We start from the raw sequence: 27,939 nt of genomic DNA on the forward strand, positions 1-27,939 counted from the left end.
GGTGTGGAGTAGAGTATGGAGTAGAGTAAGGCTGCACCTCGAAGGGTTCAGGTCTTTCGAACCGGGCCTTTTTACTTAGGGGGATAGGATCAGAGGAGCCTGAGGGTGTGGCCCCTTGAGGGTCATACGAAAGGAAATGTTCTGGGTTTTTGTCATAAAAATCAGCTAAGGAAGACATCCTTGACATGACCCTGTCTATGTCTTCACTGGACCATTCTTTGGAACAGGGTATGACTTTAGTAGGCAACTTAGAGGACTTATCAAGGGTACCCTTGCTGGATGTTGATGTCCCAGTAGATTTATGTTTGTCTGTCTGCTTAGGGTGGAAGGATGGTCTTACAGGAGTGGAAGGCTGTGCTTTCCGCTGTTTCCCCCCCTCCCCGTGCGTGGAAAAATGTTTTCCCTGCCCCTTGGAGGCCCCAGAGACTTTCGACGCCTGGCGTCGAGGGTCTGGAGAGGTATCTTGTTTCGAGCGTGGGGCCTCGCTGGTGTTAACTGCGGCCTCGGTCTCCTGGAGCGCGGCCTGGGGGTGGAAGTCGTCTTCGTCTTCCGACGATCGAACTTCCGTTAATCTAGGGAGCGAGGCACTCTTGGCAAGAGTGGATAATTGCCTTGCGTCATGAGGCGATCTCGATCGAGAGCGCCCAGAGGACACCGAGTCGGACCGTTCTATCTGTGCCTCTTTCCGAGAAGTCGACGTCGCCGAGGTTCGGTTGGACTTAGTGTGCTTAGTGTGTGTAGGGTGTGTAGCGCTTGCGTCGCCGGGGGTCTTCCCCATAGCCGCCCTGCCGGACAACCTTCCGAGGTCGGGGACCTGCGCTCGGCAGTCTTTCGACGCCGTAATGCCCTCGCCGTCCGAAAGTACGGCGTCGCTGCCATCGCTGAAGGCGCCCTCCGCTGCCATGGCCGCCGGCGTGGCGTGGTGGGCCCAACACTTTGTCGAACGGTCCTTAAGTGTCTTAGGCTTAAACCTACTACACGCTCTGCAGTTCGCTTCGGGGTGGTCCCTCGGCAAGCAGAGATTGCACGTGGCGTGCCTGTCGACCCAAGGGTATTTGCGGTTGCACTTGGGGCAGAATTGGAAAGGGGTACCCCCCATACGCACCTTGAGGCAGCGGGCTGGTAAGTGTAGGAAATATATAAGGTGTACCTATATACCAAGAGTGAAGAGCATGTACCACCCCCCACTCTCCCTGCTTGCAGGGCCGAGGCCAGCGGCCTACTAGGCCCGGGCCGAGGCCAGCGGCCTTCCGAGGCCCAGATCCGTCGTGCAGCAGCCGACGGTCGATGTCTTCTCCAGCCGTCGTCGAGTGTCGAGGGTCGACGTTGGGGTGGGGAAGGATGTCAATAAATAATTTTAAACTTCTATAATTAGCAAAAGTATGGCTAAGGCCAGGGGACTCCGCAAGATGCTTCCGACCAGTATGGCGGAAAAAAACAATCTGAGGATCCCAGACGCGTGAGGGATCTTGGGTACAGTGGATGTCACACTAGGGATAGTATTACTGGCACGCCTGTGTCGACGCCCATTTTCGAGTTTCGAAAAACAAACTGTAATACTCCGCAGCTTCCACTAGATGTCGGCCTATGCACAGCATGTGATCTAAGCAGATTCCACAAGCCTCAGAAATATATATATATATTATCTAGATAAAATATCTTTGTCCAAAACCTCTACTATACATCTGTAACGGCTATAGGGCTGTAATATATAGAATCTATTGTATTTCCATTTTTAAAAAGAGGCACAATGGGGCTTAATAGCCATATATTCAGGGGTGGACTGGCCTATAGGCAACTCTGGAGATTTCCTGGTAGGCCTCTGCATCCTGGGCCTCTTTTGTGTGGTACTAGTTTATTTCCGAATTTTCTCATAAGAAAAGACTTGGGATTGCTGAAAATGTGTAATTTGGGGCCACTTTGAAAATTATTTCCAGGGCCTCTTTTGGTTCCCAGTCCACCCTTGCATATATTTGATATCTCCTTGTGATTTAAACAAATCTTAAAACATTTAAATCAATGTGACACACAGATCTAGCTTAGAATTATAGTATAGATTTTGTCCAGTGCAACTCTGTTGGATACATTCTTCAAGAGTGTCGTCAACCAATATTACACAGGCAGAAGTGGCATTACCAGGCCAAGTAATGCCCCAGGGCCATAGTTGGCCGCCATGGATTGGAGCAGTTACTATTCGTAGTCCCTGCTCCCTTTCCATGGCAGCATTGCCGACGTTGGTGCTGTGCCAGGAACACTACTGTTCCCGGCGCAGCCAATGGACAAGGATCCAGAAGCTAAGTGGGGAGGGGGTGAATGGTGCCTTATTGGGTTGAAAAGGGGGTTGGGGTATAGAACGCAGGGGTACGGGAAAGCGCGCTTCCCTGCAAAACCCGTTGAGGGAAGATGGAGGCCACCCGCTCTGAACCTCCTCATTGGCTGGGAGGGTGCCACACACCCCTCGCTGGGTACTAATACACTTTCTAAACTTGTTAAGAGACCAAGATCGAATTTTGCATATCAACATGCGTGTGCACACAGCAGAGAAATGCTGCAACCAGGCCTGCCGAGAAATGATCTCAACTAACGAGTTATCCAGCATGTTGGAGCCATTCCCCCATGCCACCATTTATCAGAATGGTCTTGGCTGAGCACAGGTGTGACATACGAGCGCTGACTATGTGTTACCATTGATCTTTCGCTGTTACTAGGCTAATGTTAGTGTTTCTACTACAGACTTCCATTCTGGTCCTCTGTGCCATTACCAGATGATGGATACAAACACCGAGCCAGGAAGGGTAATTCAGGTGGCAATCCAGGGAGGCAAAGACAGGAGGTGGGATGGCCAGAAGCACTTGATCCGGGAAAAGGAACACGAACGCTGGTCACGCAGAGCATGCTGTACGCTGGTCACGCAGAGCATGCTGTACGCTGGTCACGCAGAGCATGCTGTTTGAGGAGCATAGAGCTGCTGCGGCAAAACAGAATTATTTCCGTGTTGTCGGGTCTCTTGGTATGCAAGAGGCCGGATTGGTTGCACATCCTTGGGCGCGATGACGCTGCGGGAGCTTCGGGTGTCAAAATGTGCAGTTTCCAGGTGGTGCCTAATGTTCCAAGTGGCACAGCAGCCTCCAGCACCTGATCGGACGCCGAAACCGTAACACAGAGGGCCTTTCATCAATGCAATTTCTGCCTTCTCGCATTTTACTTGCAAAACAAATGGCAAGAAAATTCGATCTGGATTTTTTACTTAACAATTGACTTTCAGTTTTATGTCATTCAAGTTGTTTTCCTCCAACATTTTAATGATTGACTTATTATTTGACTTTATTATATTATATATTATATTATTTATTTATTTGACATATATATTATTGACACCTACCCTCTCAACCAAGGAGTCCCTGAAGGTTCTGTCCTTGGTCCCTTTCTTTTCTCACTCTACACTTCTTTTCTAGCTCCCATCATCTCCTCTTCTGGTATCTCACATAACTTCTATGCTGACGATACCCAGCTCTTCCTCTCCTTCTCCTCCTTCTCACCTGACATTCATGATAAACTCTCTTCCTGCCTCTCTGCTATTAAATCCTGGATATCTTCTCACTTCCTCATTCTTAACGCTGAAAAAACGGAACTCCTTTTCTTCCCTGCAAACACTCTTCCTCCTTCCTCCTCTCCCCCTTTCATTCTCTTTCCCCCCTCCCAACTCTCTTTCTCTCCCCACGCTCGTAACCTTGGTCTTCACATTGACACTTACCTCTCCTTATCTCACTGCATTTCTGTCACTGCCAAATCTTGTCGCTTTCACCTCTACAACATTCGCAAAATACAACCCCTCCTTACCTTTCATGCTACTAAACTTTTGATCACCTCCCTCATCTTCTCCAGACTTTTCTACTGTTCCTCCCTTTTCTTCGGACTACCCTCCTCTCACCTCTCCCCACTAAAATCTATCTACCACTCTGCTATCCGCTCCCTCTGCCTTCTCTCACCTCCTGATTCCATCTCCTCGTCTCTCATCTCTCTAGGTTGGCTTTCTTTTCACTCCCAGCTTAAATTCAAGTTCCTCTGTCTTGTCTACAAATCCCTCCTTGGTCTTGTCCCCCCCCCACCTTACCTCCCTTCTTACTCTCTACTCCCCCTCTCGTTCTCTTCTCTCTGCTGATCTCTTCCTACTCTCCCCTCCTCCTCCTCCCTGCACCTCCTCCCGCTTCCGCTCTCTCCAACTCCTTGCTCTGTTCCACTGGAACCGCCTCCTCCTACCCATCCGCTCTTCTCCCTCCTACCCCTACCTTTCGCTCTTCTCTAAAATCTTATATCTTCCATTCCCCCCTAACACCTCTTACTCCCTCTTCTACTTCTCTACGCCCTTACCTCACTTCTTACTTCTCCACCTCTACACCATTTCCTCCCCTCTACTTCCCTTTTATACTACCTCCTGCTCTTACCTAATCATATTCTTCCCTTTCCTCTTCCTCACACCCTCTTGCCACCCATCTAACTCCGCTGACATCTCCTCTTATCCCTCCTATTCCCTCCCATTCCTTTGTCCCTCTACACTTCCTCCTCACCCCAGCAATAATGTAAACTGTTCCTCGTCTGTTGAGTTGTGATTCAATCATCATCTTATATTGTTGTACCTCCCACTCCCTCTTAATCCTTTCTCCCTCTCCACTCCCTCCCTACCAATAATGTTAATTGTTCCTTACACCGTTTCAATTTGTGTTTCAATTATTACCCGTTTATTGTCTCTCCCCCTATCCCTTTGTCCCTCTCCACTCCCTCCTCACCTGAGCAATAATGTAAATTGATCCTTATACTGTTTTCGAGTTGTGATTCAATTACCATCTTATGCTTGTTGTATTTCTTCTAGTTCTTATATAAAGCACTTTGGATTTAAGTGCTATATAAATTCAATAAAATACAAATACAAATACAAATTATGGCTTCCAAATCCATGGAACAACTTCCACTGGTTTTAGGCTTGAAACTGCGTGATTTCCTCTCCCAAAATGTTAACTGAAGCTCTGGCTGAGCCCCTGTCATTTCGGGCTATAGGGAAAGCTTCACCATATCAAGTTTAGTTCCAGTTCCATGACCGCTCATAGATGGATACTGCACCGCTGTGCTTCAGGGAAAGGTTTGAGCGCTTCAATTCATGGGATCCCAGCTTGCAGGAGGTACCCGGTTGATCTCATGTTGTAAGAGGATTCAATTCAGCACTACAGCCAAGTCAACGCCTAGTCTAGAATACTGAATGGAAACCCTTATTGATATATCTTTATGTCCAGTTCATGCGTTCTGGATGACTACCCCTATATAACACCCCTCTCTCAGAATCCCCCTGACCCCACTGAGCCAAGAAGTAGTTCTGTTTTGCAAGTTAAAAGGTTTAATTGATAGTTTCAACAATAGGTATATATATCACACTTTAGAATAAATTAATAATTGAATAGCACACTTAATCTGATATGATAAAGATTAACAACGGAGAATCTGGCACTAGCACACTTCTTGATAATCACTAAGGAGTTGACATGAAATGGATAAGATAGCAACAATACTTTTATGGTTTCAAATGGATGCAATGTGGAATGAAATGCAGTACAGAAAATAACTTGATAGGATTTCTGCAAAAGACAACGTAATCCCTTTCTTGGACAATTCACCCCCCCCCCCCTTTTAGGCTATGCAAGGAAATGGAAGGAAGGCACACAGTTCTCAGAAATGCAATCAAATGTGATTCAGTTCACCCAGCAACTTAGACTACAGACGTTGAAAACACAGGCCCAAATGCTTTTAAATGTGCTGGCAATGTAGAAAAAAATATGCTAAAATGCTTTTAATTCCCTCTAGGAGGTTCAGGGTGAGTGAAATCAAGTTAATATTAGTCCAGGCTCACTTTAGCAAGGATCTAGGGTGTAACTAGCAGGTTAAACGAATTTCTGGCAAATGGAAGGCAAGCAGCAGCAGATTTTTACACGTGAAGAAATTTGCAAATCGCGGTAAATTCGCGAGTGCGTTTTTCACGATTACGGCAAAACTATAAAGAATAGGAATGCGGTTCTGGATTCGTTTAAAAGCCACGATTCCCAGCTTTCAGAGGAAAGTTACTGCAAGTCTCTAGGACAAACGGTTACGGAGATATGAGCGATTAAATAAAGGTCGTTTTTCAGATTTGAAATGTTAAAGTTCAAAAAGACAAGTGCAGCTTGCAACTAGAAAATGACAAGTGACAGCTTTACAAATGACAGGTGACAGTTAGGAGACAGTTCTACTTAGATTAAAATAGGATTGAATTATATTATTTTAACTAAGAGATTGGTTCTGCACAGTTTTCTAGGTACTCACACTATATTCTTGAGTTAAATGGGCCTCGCCATGGATCTGGTCAGGTTTTAGACTGGACTCTGGTCTCTGCACTTCACCGTGATCTGGGTCAGCTCTCTCTGGTTCTGCTAACAGGTCAGCTCTACTCTGCTTCTGGTCTGGCCTGATGGATTTGAAGTCTCTATGTTGGCTCTCTGAAGGTTGATGGAGGTAAAGTATGGATTTTCCCGGCAGAGCTTCCAGCTGCAAATGGATTTGAAGGTCCCTATCTGTCCTGTCTCTCTGTTTTTATGTGTTTTGAAAATGGGTGTGTGTGAGCAGCATCACTAGCCAGCCCCTCTCCACTTATCATTGGCCAAGCTTTCATTTCTCCCCTGATGAAAAGACACACCTCTTGGGGGAGCTAAGTTGTGTCAGAGTGATGTCAATTTACAGCCTGCAGAAAGTCCACTCCTCCTGTCAACTTACACACAAATCTAGATTTGAACCAAATACATATTTGCAGAGGTACATATTGTTTTAAAATCATATGCACCCCTCACATATCACAGGAGGTATACCCTGTCCAAATCTGCTCTTCCTGGGGGCTTGCATTCAGAAATGGCAATATTTGCACTTTTTAACTGATTTTGCAATTTCTGACATTAACCCAAATTTATACACATGTGCGCAAGGAGTATGGACATTAGTTGATGAAGTGTCAGATTTTTCACATGCACACATTTTGAGTAATATCCTCTTTTCCGCTAAAACCCCCCTGAACATGCCACCGGTTCTAAAAACCTCTTAAAATGTGGGCAGAAAAATCACAAGAATTATGGTATCATTTATAAAATTTTCACATGTCCGCTCTATGAGTTATTCATCTTTTTCTAAAACCATATTCTGGCTATAGAGGTGTGTCTTTTCATGTCACATGGTACAGAAACCAGTCTTTCCAGTTTCTGCCAAGCTCAGAGACCCTGCCCCTCCCAGCTTCTGCCAAGAGGAAGCTCCATTTACGACTCCCGCCAATAAAACATTTGCCTGAGTCAGGACAGGGCTTTGTTCAGAGCTCCTGTATTCTGTGGGGGTTCCCCTTAATTCAATTATCAGAGAGATGGCATATCCTTAGTGTGGCCAGCAAAAGGCAGATAGGCCTGGGAACACAGCTGTGACTCAAGTTTCACTCCTGATGGGGGGTAGTTTCCAGGCAGAATTCAGTTCCTTAAGCCAGGTTTCAGATAAAATGTCACTTTTTGTTCCCCAGTCTAAGTCAAGACATTTTTTTACATATGCAGCTAGGATGCTGATTCTAAGTTTAAAACTATGACATTTAAACAATTGCAACCTATGTGACACTCAGAAGTAGGTCACTCAGTCAATTTAAACATTTAGATTTTTTTAGTGTCTTTCAGTCCACATTTACTTAAACTGCTGAAATCCACAGCTCAGCCAGTCTTGTTATACACCTTCAGGTCACTTCAGAATATAACTTTACATTGGATCCACCTCTCAGTAAGTCTTTCTTTGGCATGTTTTAGGTTCATTTATTCAATTTTCTACAAAAAAAGTAAAATCTGGTGTTTTAAAACGCCGGCTTTTGGATAGTGGTGAGTACTGGTATTGCACCCCTTTTTGGGATTTAAGAAAATGAATTCCCAACAGTTATGGGTTTGCTTTTGGCAATCAGCATTGCCACTCCCAATGGTTTCAGACTACTGTGTGGGTAGTCCAATGGTGGTTTTAGGCAGTGTCCTTCTGTGCCCATAACATCGGCAAAAATGAGTGGCAGCCTATTCTTCATGCATTTCCCTGGGCATTTTCTGGGAAGCTCTGGCCATCATGATGTTTTCCATGTCAATACTGCACAGTTTTGAGGTAGGGCTCGGATGCATGGGTAAATACATCCCACAATGTCCACCCCTTTTCAAAACTCATTCTCACACCTCTCTTGGCGCAAGTGTCCTGCACTCTTTAGAGGTATTCTTCCTTTCTTCCTTTCTTCTCCTTCTCCCAGAAGCTCAGTCTCCAGAGCTCTGGTTCTCTAGGTTGGACTACTGCAACAGCCTCTTTCTAAATGTGCCTGTTTCTACTCTCCGCCCTCTGCCACTCATCCAAAACAGGACTGCGAGACTTGTCCTTGGCCTCAAGCCCAGGGGTCCTATCTCTCCAGCACTGATATCTCTGCATTGGCTCCCATTGACTGCAAGGATTAGGTTCAAGACCCTCTGCATTGCCCGCAAGGCCTTCTGGGGCCTGCGTCCTCAATACCTCCAAGTCTCTCTTCGTGAATACCTTCCTGCTCAAGCTCTTCACTCTCCCTCCTCCAACTCTCTCAGGTTTAGTTGCTTCTCCAAGAAACAAGTTGGAGGTAGATCTCTTTCTTCAGGTGGGGCCTCCCTCTGGAACAGCCTCCCTGCCTCTCTGAAACCTGATGAGAACCATCTCCGGTTCCGGAAGCACCTCAAGAACTACCTGTTTGCTTCTGCCTTCTCTCTTCCTCTCCTCTGCTGATTTCCTGTCTGATACTGCACTGGTCACCTGGCTACGCTCCAATTTCAGGCCCAGGTCCCTGCCCACCCAGTTGCACACCTGCACTGCCTCCTGGCAACCCTTGCACTTTGGTCTGTATCTGTAACCCTACAGTCCCCCTACCTGCACTTTTGGACGCTTGCTGTCTGCACTTACCATTGCACCTGCCACCTGCTGGCCGCAATTCTTGTTATTGTTTTAATCCCATGTACATCACTGCCCCCTCCCCTTTCTCCTTGCACTTTTCCTCTCCCTCCTCCACTGCACTTGCGCGATCTCAATGTCACCTGGCCTAGTAAGATCGTTGTCTCTGTCCTCCCTCTGTTCCCCCTTCCTTGCCTTGTCGCACCTTGAAACACTTGTGTATAGGCGCGTTACAAATGCCATATCATATCACTCTTCCTCCTCTCCCACCAGAGCCAGTGTCTAAGCTACCACAGCATTCTCTGGCCTTTGTGCTTTTCGTCCTTAAGTGCGCATATTTGATAAAACAATCCATATTCCCATAGTTAAGCCAGTTCCTCGGCCACTGTTGGGAAGGCAGGAGATCTGATGGACAGTGGATGACCCTTAACCCCTGTTTTGTGCAGGTGGGTTTTATACCTTTAGTGATTATTATTCTCTTCCAACAACATTGGCAAACCTCATAGCAAAAGTCATGCCTTTTGCCCAGGCTGAGCCAATGTACAGAATTACACCCCGGTGGTACTTGCTCAAAATGCCCATCGGTAAAGTTGCATCACCGACAACGAATATCAATTAGAGAAAACTATTCTGGGGCCAACAAAGATCACCATATTGGGGGTAAACATGTTCCATATGCAAGATCCGGGGGCCCTTTTGCTACTGAATTCATCAGGGTTTGTTCTCATCATACCCTTCCCGAGAAATTTTGGGCAATGTAAATGTTTTCAGGAATTTCACATAAAGCATGGATTCCAAGGCAGACCGCAAAACTAAGTATCGGTCACAGACGCAGAAATTCGGTCACCTTTGTTAAGCTGGTATCATGTAGAGCAATCTTCCTGCTGTGATCCACCCCAACCCACATTGAAAGATGTTCCAAAAGAATCTTAAAGACGATTTTATTTCTTCAAGTAGCTGTCGCAATTCTGCCTATGTGGAGTATTCCAGCAGGGCAGATGGTAGGAGCTTCAGAAATATCAGGAGACTTGATCCAGAACCCTAATAAATCCTCTGCTTGCACAAACCTACGACCCTTGGAGAATGGGAGAATCCAAGCATGTTTCAAAGCAATACAATTCCCAGAATACAGTGACAAAGAATCCTAATATCCCAGCACCTACTGTGCTTCCATTCTATCCTACAACACCAGGGCTTCCTCAGGTCTGGTAGCTCACCCTACATGGCCTTACCAGATCATTAAATTTAGCACACAAGTGGCTGGCTTTGTTCAGCCCAATCATATGGCCCTACCCTTGACAGAACAGTTTATAACCTGCCCCTCCCTAACGGTCCTTGCCTCTGCATGGTTTGTTGGCCATCCCATGGCGTTGCTCAAAATTCTTCTGTGTGCTTTGCCAGAGCTTTTGCCTGCAACTGTGCAGCTATTCTGTTTTATCTACCCCCAACCCCCCAAGCCTTGGTAATTGACAGCCATATCCTTTTAGATGTGTCCCTGCATCTCCAGCCATTGTTCCATGCACCTCAGATCCTACCTCACATTGCTGTGCAGTAACAGGAGTTTTGGCGCAGCAGATTCCATCAAAATAGAATTAACCACATTCTTTTCATCGGATTTTGCCCCAAATATGTGGGGGTGGGGTTAGGGTAATAATTAATGTAGGGGTATTAAGGGGAGGGGGGGAATCGCTTTGGGGGTCTGCCCGCATATATTTGCGGCAAAATCAACCGTGAAAAAAATAATTCGAAAAAATCTTTTCGGCGATAACACACAGAACCTTCTGTGCTCTACAGTTTTCTCTCTGGAGTGTAGCATCCCTTTCAAATGTTCCTTCTCTCCTGTCCTTTGCGCAAGCTTGCCTATTCTTTCTCTCCTGCCCTTTGCTCAAGCTTGCCTATTCTTTCTCTCCTGTCCTTTGCACAGCTTGCCTATTCTTTCTCTCCTGTCCTTTGCGCAAGCTTGCCTATTCTTTCTCTCCTGTCCTTTGCGCAAGCTTGCCTATTCTTTCTCTCCTGTCCTTTGCGCAAGCTTGCCTATTCTTTCTCTCATGTCCTTTGCGCAAGCTTGCCTATTCTTTCTCTCATGTCCTTTGCGCAAGCTTGCCTATTCTTTCTCTCCTGCCCTTTGCTCAAGCTTGCCTATTCTTTCTCTCATGTCCTTTGCGCAAGCTTGCCTATTCTTTCTCTCCTGTCCTTTGCTCAAGCTTGCCTATTCTTTCGCTCCTGTCCTTTGCTCAAGCTTGCCTATTCTTTCTCTCCTGCCCTTTGCTCAAGCTTGCCTATTCTTTCTCTCCTGCCCTTTTTACTCAAGCTTCCCTATTCTGCCTCTTCTTTCTGTGACCGCTTGCTTTTCTATGTTCCCTGCCATGTATTTTTCCAATTGATAGAGCCTGATCAGTGGTAAATCATATCTGCACCCATAACTCTGAATTCCTGTGTACAGGGATTGGCCCCTGGAATCCACAAGGCGATCTATAACAGTTTATAGTCATTCCATCGACATCCAAAACATCTAATGCCATACCATCTAAAGAAAACATTAAAAAAAGCATCTAATGATTTTTTCAATTTTATTTTTTTAATGGGGGGGGCCTTTTAACCTTTAAAACCCATTTTTATTGAACTAAACCCTTTACCATCTAAGAAAATGCATTAGATGCTTGGTTTAGATGCTTTTTTTTCGGTGGTATGGCGGCTGTCGATGCTTTGGTTGTCGATGCAATGACCGGGTACCTCTATTATAACCACTCGTTTCTCTTACACCTATAGTAATGTCTTCATTGAAACGGTGTGCTCACTCCAGTTTCCACATAAATTACTGCTTTGTGTTTCCTGCTAGACCCGAAAAGGTTTCTCTCCTGTAAATATTGTGCCTCAATGTCCATACAAAGATTCCCCTTTACAGCCCCTAAACCCACTTACTTGCAGGACGTGCATCTGTCAGCGAACTTACCTAGAGCCACTTGGGTTCATTTGAATCGTGGGTAGTCTCAATCTAACCAGCGTACCCCCTGCTGGGATTGCAGAGTGCATGTGTAGTGCTTAGTTCACCATCCCGGGCAGATTTCTCTTCACTCGCCTCTTAACTCTGCCTGGGCGTTTATTCTTGTTCTTGATGCATTTCTCTGCACTATGTGAGTGTTCAGCCATCCCAAGGCATGGGGGGTGCGGGGGGGCAGATCAACCAGCACCTAGAGACACTCCAGGTGGTGTACTGATGCACCACAAAACTCTTTATGCATTTATAAATACTCCCTTTATGCTCCCCCCCCATGCTTCACCTGGATCTGCACGAGGACTCTGAATGGGGAAATTGCAAATCCGAAAATATCGAATTGCAAAATGCTGCTGCGCAGTGATCACATAGGTCATCGTCGCTGACATCCCACATACCCTACCCCTCTCCCCTACTTACCTTTTCGACAGCACACACAGAAGTGTGCCGCGACTCTCCTCTATCCCTGCAGCGTCAGTTCCGACCCTATAACGTGGGTCGGAGCTGGTGCCGCAGGGTCCCTTTCTCTGAGGTTTTTTCTTTATTGTCCCCTTCTTCCAAAGGCATGGAAGCAGGGGACACCCCTGCATCCCCCGAAGCTCATAATGCCAAACATGAGGAGTGGGGGACACCTCCCACCCCCATGTTTGTCATTATGGGATCCAATTTTTTTGTGCAAGCCGAATACGCATTTACTGCGCATTCGGCTTCCCCCTGCTCCCGCTGTTTCCAGGTAATACCGCTTCACCTATCATCCCAGCTCCACTGCTACCTCCACATCCTTCCTTTTTGCTTATCTGTGGTTTATGTAGACCAGCGATGTCAATTTCAATCAGAAAAGACTTTCAATAACACTTTTACAGATGGCAGAGTCATTTAAGGGAAGGGTGGTTGTATAATAGCAGACTATGAGAATATGGGCCTCATTAGGACCCAGGCGGTAAGGGGTTTACGGCGGCGTAAACAGCGCCGACCCTTACCGCCTGATTCCGAGGTCCCTTAGCACCATGGAGGTTTTAACACCTGCTTTTAGCAGGTGTTAAAATCCATGGCGCTAAGGGACCTTGTTGTTAAATACGCCACCGTAATTTACGGTGGCGTAATTAACGCCTTCCCCACTCCCATTATGCCCTATGGGGCAAAAATGGGAATGGGGAAGGGTAAATGGGTTAATGGGGACTTACCGCCCCACTCACCTCGGAATGGGGCGGTAAGTCTGCCAACCATCATGGTGTAAACGTAGTTTACGCCATGGTGGTAAAGGTACGACCCAGGCGGTAACTTACCACCTGGGTCGTAATGAGGCCCTATGTGTTGAAGCCAGGTTCTGAGGGAGTTAAAGTGGGCTTTTGACCAGAGACAAAAAAAAGAAATTATTGGCTTGCAAAGGTAACTTTAACCTGAGATTGCAGGGCAAATGCTTCCATCTAAAGTGGAGTACAGTACAAATATACAACATTACGTGAAAAAATGTGGAAGCCCTTCAACTGAGAAATCCAGGGAATTTGTTCCCTCTCTCCAAAGGGGAGCCACCCCGTTTGGGACTAGGGAGGTGAGCCCACTCAGTTTACCACCACCTAGGGGCCAACGGAGGTGGAATACCACTGGGGGTGACCCCACCTAAGAGGACAGGCAATCCTTAAACAGGGAGTTATCCTCCCTTGTCTCAAGAGCCTAATAGTTGTGTTGTTTAAATGGAAGTATGTAATGACTTGCAACTTCCTACACAAATATCAGGTATGGTTTCGAACCCTTTTCAGGCACCATCCACGTCTCTGAAGAGATGTCAGGGGAAAGGCCCAGCCCCTAGCTGCGTGGAGAATAAAGACCCGATCAGCATTGGAACACAGGATGAGAGTAACCCATGGAGAGCTGCATAGGAGGAGAGATGAGAAAGAAGTCTATGCCCGGCATGGCAGATCAAACAGCGTCCAAGTCCGCAGAACGCTCAACAACCCTTCCGAGAAGCAGACCGTAGAATCCTGGCCCAGAAGGGTCTCGGGCAGTGGAGAAAGCATGAGCCGCGAATAAGCAATGCAACAAGGAACTGATGCCGAAGCCCTACAGTAAGACAGTGTGAACACCAGCAAGGAGCCAGCAGGGAGAAGCTGCATTAGCCTAATGGTGCACCTAACAGGAGGAGCACCACACAGAGATGGAAGGTACACGTTGCTCCAGGGAACCGGGAGGAGGCAAGAAAGGACCAATGAAACCCTTAGGAGGGGTGAGAGAAACCAGAGCAAAAGGCAGGGTGAGAGAAACCAGACCCCAAAGCAGGGTGAGAGCAACCCGACTCCAATGCAGGGTGAGAGCAACCCGACTCCAATGCAGGGTGAGAGCAACCAGACCCCACGCATTGAGAGAATCCAGACCCCAAAGTAGGGTGAGAGAACCCAGACCCCCAAAGGCAGGGTGAGAGAAACCAGACCCCCAAAGGCAGGGTAAGAAAAATAAGACCCCTAAAGGCAGGGTGAGAGACACCAGAGCAAAAGGCAGGGTGAGAGAAACCAGACCCCAAAGCAGGGTGAGAGCAACCCGACTCCAATGCAGGGTGAGAGCAACCCGACTCCAATGCAGGGTGAGAGCAACCCGACTCCAATGCAGGGTGAGAGCAACCCGACTCCAATGCAGGGTGAGAGCAACCCGACTCCAATGCAGGGTGAGAGCAACCAGACCCCACGCATTGAGAGAATCCAGACCCCAAAGTAGGGTGAGAGAACCCAGACCCCCAAAGGCAGGGTGAGAGAAACCAGACCCCCAAAGGCAGGGTAAGAGAAATAAGACCCCTAAAGGCAGGGTGAGAGAAATCAGACCCCCAAGGTGGGGGGAGAGAAACCAGAACCCAAGATGAGGTGTGAAAGCAGAGACCCCATGGCAGGGTATAAGCAGGAAAAAGCTAATTGGAAAGAGTACCGCAAGTTTCCTAGGTGGGGAAACCAAGTAGAGTGCCTGGTGTGGATGTTAAAACCACAGGGTTCCCAAGTGTGGAAGAAGAATAGAACTGAGAGATGACGCTGTTAGCACATGGCAAAAAAAAGACCAATGAGAATCAACCTAAGGAGAGAAAGGTTGGAGAGACACATGGTGCAGTTACCTGACCCCTGCCTCTGGGCCCAGAGGCCCATTTGGAGAAAGATACCAGGGTGCAGGTCAGAAACCAGCCACCCTTCTTTTGTTTGGGCAAAAGACCTTATTGTACCTTGCTCAAAGTTAGACTTTTCTGTTAGAGTGGTAAGGGCAGAAATCGGGCTAGAGCAGGATTCTGGACGGCGGACATAGCTTATTTTGTAATACATCCTGACATGCACTCAACCCTACTCTAAAAAGCGAAAGAGTTAAGGGACATCTTAGATGGGTATTCCAATAAAGAACTCCTGAACCACAAATACCACCTTGTCCGTCTCCGGATTCTGAATTCTCACAATTGTCAACAACCATGTTTTTTAGCTCACTGTACCTTTCAAAGTGGAGCAATCTCTCAGTCTGGTTCCACTCACAAGGACAGTCTAGCACCAAAATACCAGGCAATTCTCTTCTGAACAAGAGCACAATCAGCAACCCCAGACATGCGTTTCACTCCTGTTGGGCTTCATCGGTGAAGCAAAGCTGTGCCTCTCCAAGCAGAATGAGTAAAGGGTACAGCTCTGAATCTTAGTAACTAAGGGTTAAACCACATGCTTCTCAAAATTTGCAAAAGGTTGGGAGCCCTTTGATTGGGAACAAGCAAGGCCAAAATATGGTTGGAATGGATGGTTCCCATAGAGCAGAATTACGTGCAACCTCCTGGCATAGACGTGCATACGTAGCTACAGACTCAGACAGCAGGGCTTGACGATGACCTTCTATTTTTATATGAGATACTAGAAGGAGTTAACCGGATAGGATTGGGATTCCCTTGCTAGCAGATTTCATTCCTTCACTTCAGTGATTTGTTGAATTGTTCTGCTGTTAATATTGCAGGGTTTAATTGCTCGCTACTTGACGACAGCTTCGTGCTTTGAATTCACCTAGCAATTAACGAAATATCTCAAGACTGCCATCTGTGCGCATTTCCACAACATATATAGATATTAGATTCGGGGGACATTTATGCAAGTTGTTCCAAATCTAAGATTAAGGCAGGTGTCAAGCTGTGTAGATTCTGTCACATTTACTGCTCACTACAACATTAATATATTTAAGATTATTGTAAACCCAATCATTAGTTTGGGCCCATTCAGATTCTATTACTAAAATTCATGCAAAGCACATTAGAACTTCTACCTAGTTTTCCAGGCCTAAAGGTTTGCTTTTGTGTTGGTTTGAAGAAGAGTTTGATCTGTAAGGTTAATACGTATTCTCAAATATTATTGCTTGTGTTCCCACAGCTCAGGTGGTTCGCATCCGTCTGCTATCCACACCTCCCATGATTCCGCAACATGATTATGTTGCCTATGGCTGATGGGAGTGCAAAACATCTGGAGAGGCAAGACTGAAGTCAACTGCTTTGTCCATTATGATGATACTGACATTAGCTGGTGGGGACATCAAGCTCATATGTTAATCCTACAGGTGAGAACAACATGTGTTTAATTGGTGGGGTTTTATAACATGCCGCTACATATGTGATCCACTTCAGAGTGCAGAATGAATACATACAAGACATGCAGTATTACACAGAAATATTTAACACGGACTATAATGATAAAAACATCCTATTGAATTTGTATTGAACTATTTTTTAGTTCAGATCTCAGCAAATTATGGATGTGTTTGCCTATGGATACTTATCCACCCTCCACAGAGGAATTGGGATTTACAACACCAATAACAAGAAGGAACCTCAAGCTCTCTTTGATGAGATCTTGAATGAGCTTGCAGAATATCCTGGTTTTATGATCAAACGCAGGAAAATTTAACGGAACTCGGGAATACAAAAGTGTCGAATGTCAATAGAACTGTGACAAGATGAAGGAAAGCTTAGCTTTCAGTTTCTCAAATTTAAATAACAGACTTGGGGACGTGGAAGAATGGGGATATTATGTTCACTCCTTTGGAGTTGTACGGATAAAGCCCTGAGGCAAATGCCGCGTCATATAGTGGGGAATCCCGGTTTACTCCACACTCTCGGGGCTAGCCAGATGAGGATTGCTGCAAAATAGAGTCTTCATAAAAGAGCAATCCCTGAAGAGGTACTGGGTTACTGGACTTGGAAATATGCTTGGAATTATTTTAGGCATATGTTGAGGATCTGCTTTAAGTCACATTTGGTTTATTCGCGGATTAGACACATTTATATTTGTAGAAGAACAGATTTATACATCTGCAGGAGATCTCCGCCTCCCTCCGTCCTTTATATTGGAGACATGAGACTGCATTGTTTGACACTAGCTATCGTACGATAGCTGGAAGTAGTTGGAAGGAGATATCCATTGAGATGACCGTATCGAATGTACCCACAAGGTAATGACGACCTGCAAGAAGTGATTCCTGAAGAAATGTGAGAATGAATGAAGAAGCCAAACTGATGACATCAGAAGAAGTGTGCATAATGTCCCGAGATACTGAATGAAGATGATGTGTGGATCCTAGAGGAGAAAAGACTAAGTAAAGAATCAAGTGAACCTTAAAGTGTAAAAGAAGAAGATTACATGAGAAAAAGCTCTGCAGAAATCAGAAGCATGAAGAATGTACATGTGCTCCGAGATGCCTGCAGGATCCCGGCACAATATAACTAAATTAAAAAAAAAGAAAAGAAAAGAAAGCCAAAACCTGAAGCCAAGTCTACCTGAGAAAGAACTTGAGTCAGTTGTCTTCAATGGGAAAAGAGAACCCATATCTCTGGTGGACTCACACATGACTGGGAGACCCTACCTGTGGTTAGCTCACCCCCTAAACGGGAGAGCAGAGTCTGTGGGGAATTGTACCAAAATGTCATCACGGTTGTGGCGACATTACCAATATTGCGCCAGAGTGCAGTACAATAATCCTGACACCCATTACACTGACTAAGGCGAGCAGAGGTTGTGGGGGGTGTCCCCTGCTCCCCTTAGTCAGTGTAATGGGGGTGAGGGGTTGCAGGGGTGTCTCCTGCTTCCTTTAGATGATGAGCAGGGGACAAAGTCTAAGAGAAAATATAAAAAGGACCCTGCAGCACCAGCTCCAACCTACATAAGTTTCCACGCTGCAGGAATAGAGGGGAGTCATCGACACACTTCTGCGTGTGCCACAGAGAAGAAAAATGCATTGGGGAGAGGGGAGGGTAGGGAGATGCAGGCGACAAGTGATCTATGTGATCACTGCACCAGGCCGTAATGGTGGTCAACATATTCACAGTCGACATTACGGGCGGTGCAGTGATCACATATATCCGTCTACGGTGGGATCCTCCTGGGCCAAAAACGAACAGGAGAAAAGCCAACACCCAGAAGAACTGCAGTTGGTTGGGGCCCTAATTCCTGCAGCCTGACAAAACCTAGTACAAGAGGATGAAGGTCCGAAATTCTGCCCTGGTAAGAATTTATTGAACTTCTTAGTACTGGAGGTCAACTCCTTTCTACAGAGACTATCTGAAGGACAAGAGGAGACATTTTCTGGGTGGCCAAACTCCAAGTGACTTTTGTCAGTCTCCAGGGACAGGTACTAGATGAGAGATTGAGGCTCCGGAAGTTGGATGTCTTACACAAGGCCCTCAACACTATCCGATATGTTCTGCCAACTACCAGTGCTATACCTAGACAGCCCTTCTGTGTTTTGTAGTTATCTTGTCAGGTCCTGTAGCCCTTTAGCCAACCCCATTCCCAAAATGTCAGTTCTCCTGAGACAAAGCAGACTTCAAGATAGAGTGGAGAGCAATATCCCAATGGGCCTTCACAATTCCCAACAGTGGTGTTTTCTTTTCTTTCCCCAACCGCTCCACTGTTTCCTCATTAACAAGGTCATCCTGTTGTGTTATGCCCTTTCCTAATAGTCCTTTCATATTGGTAATTGCCATTATTAAAAGGTGCTGGATTGAACTTTTCCTCTTCTTGGACTCCCAGTCTTCGCTACACCAGCATCAGTGGCACAGACGATACTTGTTGAGAGCATGTTGCAATTCTGTTGGGCTGTTGTCCTTGACTCTCATTCCTGTAGGACCTCAGATTGTTGTTCTGCTGTCGGGGGTAAACCACTTGCCGTTTTCCAGGACAACAAACTGGCCCAGTCCCTCTACCTATCCCCTGTCCTTACTAACCAGGATGGAATCTCTCGGTTTTATACTAACTATGAAGACTTCCAGAGCTACACAAACGTGACTCCTAATGTTGGAGCCTGACAGACATGCCATAACTGAGGCAATATTTCCCACCAAGTGAGACCATCCCTTTGGGTAAGTATCCACTTGCTAGAGTTAAGGGCACGAGTGAAGTGAAGGCTCTTAAGGAGGGCTCCTGTGGTGCTGTTAACAACAGGGATGGACTGACCTGAAGGGTAATACCACGACTAGCAACCGTGATCCCACAACCAGGGTGCTAAATGCTTGATTAACATACAAAAAGAAAAGAAAACTTAGCTTTCTCCCCGTTTCACCACATTTGTGATAGGAAGTCAGTTTTGTTGTTGATCACGATGACCTAATGAACACAAACTATGTAAATTTGGCTGCAGCTCTGTAGCATCGTAGGAAGAAAGACGTTACCACCTCCATTGCAGGATTGTGGGTGCTGTAAGGGGTGCAGGAGCTGCGTGGTGGGAGGGGTGGCATTTGAGGCAAGTGGTTGTCAGGGGGAGTGGCACTCAGGCTGCCTCGAAAAACAGCAGTCATAATGGCAAACACAATCCACAATCTGATCTGCTTTGTTGGCTTCATCTCATGCCAGTGGAGTAACTTTGCTGAAAACGTTGTTGGGGGGTGGGGGGCATGACATCTAAAGGAGGGGGACAAAATGGTGTGCCACGAAAGTTGGGGAGGACAAACACCCCTGTGCTCCCCTAAAATACACTCATGCCAAGGGTGCTAATGGTTCCATGTAATGATGTCCCCGCAAACATTTCTCCAGACAAAAAAGTCGCCATTTTTTCTGGATATTATTACATTGAACGTGCAGGTGACACTCCTGCAACCCCCGAATTATTATTATTATTATTATTTTTTTTTTTTTACAAGGGGGGGCAGGGGACATCCCCGCAACCCATCACCATGCATAATGTCACCATATATAATGTTGCCAATGGCTTTTCCCAGCGACATTATGTATGGGGACATTATGTATGGGGACATTATGTATGGGGACATTGTTACCCGATACCGTGCTAATGTAGTCAATACCGAGAACCTTGGTGTTAACAAAGAGCAATGCCAACTCCCGGTAGACTATCATGTTCTGACACATATTCACAAAACATTTGACCTTTCATCATGTGGCTCATCCTATCGCCATCACAATCAATAGTTAAGGTTAGAAAACACTTGTTGAGAGGGAAATCTGATCACATTTTAACCAACGCATGACCTCGTCCATGCGAAGGAGCATCACCAGATTTGGCAAAAGAAATGTTGAGCTGCATCCAAAGAAACATTCCAAGCAAGGGGAACTTTGATTCACACTTTCCCGTTTGAAAAAGGTGTATTGACTATATTTTTGAATTGGGTATTCCACAGACCCAAAAACATGCTTTTGGGACAATTATCTCAAAATGGTCAGCTTCAATCGTCAAGATCTTCGGAATGTACTAAAAGCGCACTGATGTGTGTGATACATACAAAGAAACATCAAACATACATTGTGCTCAAAAAGAGAACTCCTGATAAGGGGTAACCAGTGAGGGTGTGCATAAGTGTCAAGTGTGCAAGAGACATTTCGACGACGAGAGGATGTGCACCAAACACTGCTTTACAAGTTGGATTCTGATGCAAGTAGCACAAGACAATCATGATAATAATTTAGCATTTATATAGTGCTACGAACCCTCAGGTATCTGAGCGCTGCTTATTATTACCCACGGTGTGAGGTGCTCATTTATCGACCTCGGAAGGATGAAAGGCTGAGTTTTGCCCCGCCGGGATTCGAACCTGCGTCAGCAGGCTCTGCACGGATACCAAAGCAAGGGCTCTACTCCCTGTTCCCTGTACCATTTGACCGGCATTAGCAGGAGAACACCTACACACACACCTTCTGACATCTGGTGATTAATTCAATTAAAAAAATGTTAAGATATATATATTTATTTATTTTTTTCGACTTCTGATGACGATTGCTTGTGTTATTTATTCACTTGCTAAGACATCCTGGAAGTCTGGTAATAACTATGTTATTGCTTATGTCACATGTACATATGTTTTATGTAAACAATAACAAATTTAGATCACATGTTTGACAACAGTGGTTAAAGTGGAACATTTACGGGTTCTCTGATTTTGTTCCAAGTATCATTGCTCAAACATACATTCCAATAAACAACATATCAGACCCCCCCTGTGAGCTTCCAATAGAATAATTGTGTGATTCTGAACGTTTGGATTACCTTGTGGAGCCAGTGTAAGTTCAACTGCTGCGTCACGCCTATGTGGCATAGTGCTAAGATCTGAAAAACAAAGGATAAACTTAGAAATATATATATAAAACAATTCCTTCTGGAAATTCAGCTAAAAATGAGCAAAACACATACTGTTGAATAGCACCAGTGATTTATCGCTGTTCAGAACGTTATAACAGCAGAATCAAGGTTAAGGCGCTGATTCATGGAGCCGAAAAATGGGGATGTGTGCACCATTCTGCCCGCAAATCCCCATTTGTTAAACAGGGATTGCAGGCAGAATGGCGCACAAATTCCATGAATCAGCGCCTTAATCTTTAGTCTGTAATAGTTAGTATATTCATCTTCAACCCATTAGCCTTGCAAAACGTAGTCTATGAGAATCACAAAAATAACAAAAAAATAAAAATAGAAATTTGGTAGAATATATTTTTGTATTTGATAAGTGTTCAAATCAATTCCCATAAAATATCCTATTTACCGGATTCTCACCCACCGTTCACGACTGAAACCAACATTTCATCTAACACCCACAAACATACGTCTTAGAAAGGCAAGTCCCCGTTCCTTTTTATTAATGGGAGTTCCTGCCGAGCAGGGTTGGAACCAGAGCCTCAACAAGCATAGAATACACTTCCCCTTTAAGAAATTTCACACAGAAGCGGGATGCACGTGCACAGTACAACGACACGCTGGTCTCCGCCCCCCACACTGTATTCTCATGGGCTACTAGCCACCGAGAGGACCAGCAGGACTAACTCAATTTAAAAGTGTGGAGAGGGGATGCTGTAAGGAGGAAAGGGGACACCAGACTAGGAGCATACTCTTACATCCCATATGCTTTCCTCCATACTAACCCAAGCCCCACTCCACGCTAGGCATCTATACTGTTGCAAAATAGTTCTTTAAAACTGCCTGTCCAAATTGAGCATCAGCTCTGGAGCTGTTCTCAATAGAATAGGATTTGCAAAAAGCTGACCGAGACCACCATGTGGCTGCTTTGCTGATTGCCCCCCTTAGTGCGTGCCTCATAAAGGCAACTATCAAGCTCTTTGCCCGTGTCAAATGTGAGTGAAGGTCCACACGGACAGCTTTGCCCTGTATTCCATAGAAATGCACAATGCATGATACTATCCACCCGACTCGTGTGGCTTTCATCGCTTGTCCGCCCAGATGGGCGCCACCAAAGGTTACAAAAAGTCTCTCTCAGGACATATGAGATCTTGTAAGAGTTTTCAATTCAACACTACAGCTAAGTCAATGCCTAGTCTGGGATACTGAATGGAAACCCTTATTGATATATCTTTATGTCCAGTTCATGCGTTCTGGATGACTACCCCTATATAACACCCCTCCCTTGGAATCCCCCTGACCCCACTGAGCCAAGAAGTAGTTCTGTTTTGCAAGTTAAAAGGTTTATTTGATAATTTAAACAATAGATATATATATCATACTTTATAATAAATTAATAATCGGATATCACACTTAATCTGATATGATAAAGATTACAACGGAGAATCTGGCACTAGCACACTTGTGAATAGGAACAGAAGAATAAGGTGGTAGAGAATACTTTATATAAGTTCAGATGGATGTAATGTTGAATGAAAAATGCAATACAGAAAATACTCAATATGATTTCAACAAAACAATGTAATCACTTTTCTCTGGCAATCCCCTCCCCCCCTTTATGCAATGCAAGGAAATGGAAGAAAAGCACACAGTTCTCAGAAATGCAATCAAATGTAATTCAGTTCACCCCAGCAAGCTTAGAGTACAGATCGGAGTTTTAAACACAGGCCCAAAATGCTTTTACATGTGCTGGCAATGAAGTGAAAAATATGCTAAAATGCTTTTAATTCCCTCTAGGAGATTCAGGGTGAGTGAAATCAAGTTAACATTAGTCCAGGCTCACTTTAGCAAGGATCTAGGAGTAACTAGCACTAGCAGGTTAAACGAATTTTTGGCAACTGAAAGCAAGAAAACTGCTGTTTTCACACGTTGAGAAATTTGCAAATCGCGGCAAATTCGCGAGTGCGTTTTTCGCGATTGCGGCAAAACTATAGGGACTAGCACTATCGTGTTGGGGTCCTAGGACAGCCTAGGATCTCAGCTTCCAAATGAAAGTTACTGCAAGTCTCTAGGACAAACGGTCACGGAGATATGAGCGATTAAATAAAGGTCGTTTTTCAGATTTGAAATTTTAAAGTTCAAAAAGACAAGTGACAGCTAGCAACTAGAAATTGACAGGTATCTGTTAGGACGCAGTTCTACTTAGATTAAAATAGCTTGGATTATATTATTTTAACTAAGAGATTGGTTCTGCACAGTCTTGCTAGGTACTCACACTATATTCTTGAATTAGATGGGCCTCGCCACGAATCTGGTCAGGTTTTAGACTGGACTCTGGTCTGGTCTCTGCACTTCACAGTGATCTGGGTCAGCTCTCTCTCTGGATTCTGGAGATTGATGGATTTAAAGTCTGGATCTTTCTGCACAGCTTTCTCTAGAGATTGATGGAGGTAAAGTATGGATTTTCCCGGCAGAGCGTCCCGCAGCAAATGGATTTGAAGCTCCCTATCTGTCCAGACTGTCTGCTTTTATGTGTTTTGAAAATGGGTGTGTGTGCAGCATCACTAGGCTCTACCCCTCTACACTTGCCATTGGCCCAATTCTCCCCTCTCCCATGATTGGGGAAGGAACTGTGAGTCAGAGTGATGCTGTAGGTTTTATGGGTCAGAGGATCCTCCCCTGTCAAATTGCACACAATCTATATTTGATAAAAAAAAAACATATTTGCACAGGTACACATTCGTTTAGAATTACACGCACCCATCACATATCACAGGAGGTATCCCCTGTCCAAATCTGCTCTTCCTGGGGGCTTGCATTCAGAAATGGCAACATTTGCACTTTTTAACTGATTTTGCAATTTCGGACATTAACCCAAATTTACACACATGTGCGCAAGGAGTATGGACATTAGTTGATGAAGTGTCAGATTTTTCACATGCACACATTTTGAGTAATATCCTCTTTTCCGCTAAACCCCCCCTGAACATACCACCGGGTCCTAACACGTCTTAAAATGTGGGCAGAAAAATCACAAGAATTATGGTATCATTTAAATAATTTTCACAAGTCCGCTCTATGAGTTATTCATCTTTTTCTAAACCCATATTCTGGCTGGCAGGGGTTTGTCTTTTCAGGTCACATGGTACAGAAACCAGTCTTTCCAGTTTCTGCCAAGCTCAGAGACCCTGCCCCTCCCAGCTTCTACCAAGAGGAAGCTGTTTTACGACATCTGCAATAAACCATCTGCCTAGGTGAAGGGGGTTGCATTGTTCAGAGCTCCTGTATTCAGTGGGGGCTCCCCTTAATTCAATTATCAGAGAGATGGCATATCCTTAGTGTGGCCAGCAGGAAACAGCCAGGCCTGGGAAGTTACTTGTGAATCAAGTTTCACTCCTGATGGGGGTAGTTGCCAGGCAAAATTGGAATCTCTTTAAGCCAGTTTTTAGCCACATGTCATTTCTGTTCCCCAGTTTTCTGCATTCAAATAACTAACAATGTTTTACATATGCAGCTAGAATGCTGATTCTAAGTTTAAAACTATGACATTTAAACAATTGCAGCCTAATTGCAGACTCAAAGGTAGGTCACTCATTTATCTTAAACATTTGGATTTTTAATGTCTGTAGTTCAGTTAAACTTAAAACTGCTGACTCCATAGCTCAGCCAGTTTGGTTATAAGCACAGTTCTGGGCTCTTCATCTTCCCAGATTTTTGTAGGCACACAAAATTTCCTTCTGCCAAATGTCTGCTGGTGTTCAGTGAACATTTTGCATATGTGCAATGTTTAAAATGGGCATTTGAAGCTTGCATTCAGGGAAACCAGGGTGGTTTTTGAAGCGCTGTTTTGAGCTAACTGGCGCTACTGTTTCTCCTTTGGCAACCCATTTTGGTGTGCGCACAACTGCGCAGCTCTCCTGGATTCTGGGATGAAATGATGGGCGGCGACAGCGCATCCCCATCTTTACCCACTCCAATGTTTTATTTTTGTTCTGGGGTAAAATGATGGGCAGCGACAGCTTAATCCCCACATTTACCCCGTCTAATGATTCCACATGGGTCAAAACCCTCCACAAACCAGCCCTTGCAAAAACCTCAGAGCCCTTCACACCTCCAGACCATGTAAGACCTGGTTCACTTCCTTCTGAGGGCCCAGAAAGAAAGAATGGCAATGTAATCTCTTGGTTTATATGGAACTCCAAACCTACCTTCCGAAGTAAGGAAGGGTGAATTTATAAGACCACCTCACAGATCTGCAGAGGTCATAGGTGGAAAGGGTTTGTGAGCCAACGCCATTAGTACCACATTCAATTCCAAGGCTGGGATAAGGATGCATTTGGGCGGCAACAGGTGAACCAGTGCCACAAAATAGCACTAAATGTTGATTATCCCCATGTACTAAACATATGTCTGGATGCAACAGTGGGGCAGACGGGCACAGTAAATTCTCAACAATTAGTCAATTTGAATAGGGTCTCATAACGTACACGTGCCATAAAATCCAAAGGCATCCTCCCAACTATGACTTTCCTGCTTGGCCTACATAGACAGTTCGCATTGATCATCATCTAGAGATCGACAATGTTATAGCATCAATTTACTAAAAGAAAACTTTAATCTCCTGCACATCTATATAGTACCAAAGGATTATCTTTACAGTCATTACAAATGTTAAGACAATCTCAGTATTCTGGGTGTGTTGCTTCTGGGTCTGCTCTAGCTTTGGGTTACTACTCTAGGCACCAGTATTGATCAACTGCGACAAGTCGGAAATTGGGATGGTCAGATGAGTTTTGCAACACTACACTGATATTCGAGCACTTCTGCAGGACCAAGACGCCCTTAAGTTTGCAATCAAACATATGCATGGATGTGCAACCTTGAACCACTCTTGCACGAGCATTAGTCAAAGATTCGCCTTGAATATTAAACCTATATAACAGTATGAAACTAAGCAGTCAACTTTTATGTTCCAGAGACATCATAACTGTAGGTGGATATGAGGGTGACCTTTAAATACAAGTACACCTAAACAGTTCCACAGACACAATGTAATTGCAGAGTACATGTTTCATTCAATATCCACAACCTACTTCATAACTTCAATATTAATATCCAACAACACATTTTGCAGGGGTCAATTGTCCATCAATGGCTTATCAATGCATTTATCAAAAATTGCAAGCTTTTGTACTTATTCTAGAGAGAAATGTCCATTAAATAAAGGGTTTACCCTGGGCTTTTTGACCCTTGAACAGTTTGTGTATAGGCGCTTTGTAAAGGCCATATCATATCATATGTTAAGTTCATTAACCACTATAGTGAAAGTGTTTATGGTCTTTCGGATGCCAAGATGTAATAACTGTGCTAGCAAATGCATGTGTCCCCATCATTTCCTTTCTATGGATACTTACCAATAGTATAGTGATATATGTGAAGCCAGCAGCTGTTGTTACAAGAATCGGAATGGACCAGTCACTCCAATATCCTGTTCTGTTATATAAAAACCTGTGGGAAAAGGGAGGAGATCGTGTTTAGAACTGTATGCATTGTCTTGTGAACAAGTTAAGGTGTAGTTTGCCATATACATGCTAGGATTCCATTTCTAGCACATCACCTATTCAGTAGTAAGACTATACTTTTAGACTCTTAAGTGTACGAGTTCATGACTTTGGGCTGTGGGAGAGGGCCGGTGGAGGTGGATGAGCGGAGGGGTCCTGGAAATTATGAAAACAATCAGAGCTTGATTGAGTGGGGGATCCTGGGTCAATGGTTCATTGACCTATCCAACATTAGAAATCAAATGTCTTTGTTGATAGACACAATTGAGAATATCACCCGCTAATTGGGAGAAAAACTATTAAGATCTAGAAAAATGTACATCACAGAGTTTGGCATTCCAAATACTTAAGATAATCCTTTCCCGTTGCCGGCCAAATTATCCAGCTTTCGGCTGGCAATCGTGCATTATCCTCTGACAAATGTAATATTGCACTGTACAAACTTTTTTTTTTTAACTATTTACAATGGCTGCCATGGAAAGGGAGAACGGACTACGTTTCCCCCCTTCCTTGGTGGCCTTTTTTTCATTTTATTTTTTTCAGCTGCGAAATGCTGGATCGTTTCGCAACTAAAAATAAAATGCTTTTAATACCCTAGTCTTATGGGCCGAGAGGGGGAATTAACGCTTTTCTCAGGCTTCACTCAGGCCTGTAACTATGGGGCCTGGAGCATTAACGGAAGCAGCAATGCCCCTCCCTCACCCCTGCCCGGGGCATATTGCTTAAATAAGTTCCCTAGAGATTTGTAAGAAGCCTAGTCCAAGCAATTTGCCTCATACATTAGGAAACCTTTACACCAAATACAATGTACTGTTTATTTAGGCTTTATGG

General features: G+C 44.9%; 1 protein-coding gene across 2 annotated transcripts in view; it reads right to left on the bottom strand.

Moving 5' to 3' along the window:
• The window catches only part of GDPD5 (glycerophosphodiester phosphodiesterase domain containing 5), a 1,185,048-nt gene that overhangs the window by 296,363 nt on the left and 860,746 nt on the right, over positions 1-27,939 (bottom strand). For both annotated transcript variants that reach the window (XM_069640071.1, XM_069640072.1), the window contains 2 exons: positions 26,962-27,055; positions 21,464-21,523 (listed from right to left, as the gene is read on the bottom strand). In XM_069640071.1, the coding sequence (XP_069496172.1) occupies positions 21,464-21,523; positions 26,962-27,055 (154 nt within the window). The remainder of the gene's footprint in view (positions 1-21,463; positions 21,524-26,961; positions 27,056-27,939) is intronic.

This window comes from Ambystoma mexicanum, chromosome 7q (assembly GCF_040938575.1).
Source record: "Ambystoma mexicanum isolate Mex_15411 chromosome 7q, UKY_AmexF1_1, whole genome shotgun sequence".
Lineage (NCBI taxonomy): Eukaryota > Metazoa > Chordata > Amphibia > Caudata > Ambystomatidae > Ambystoma > Ambystoma mexicanum.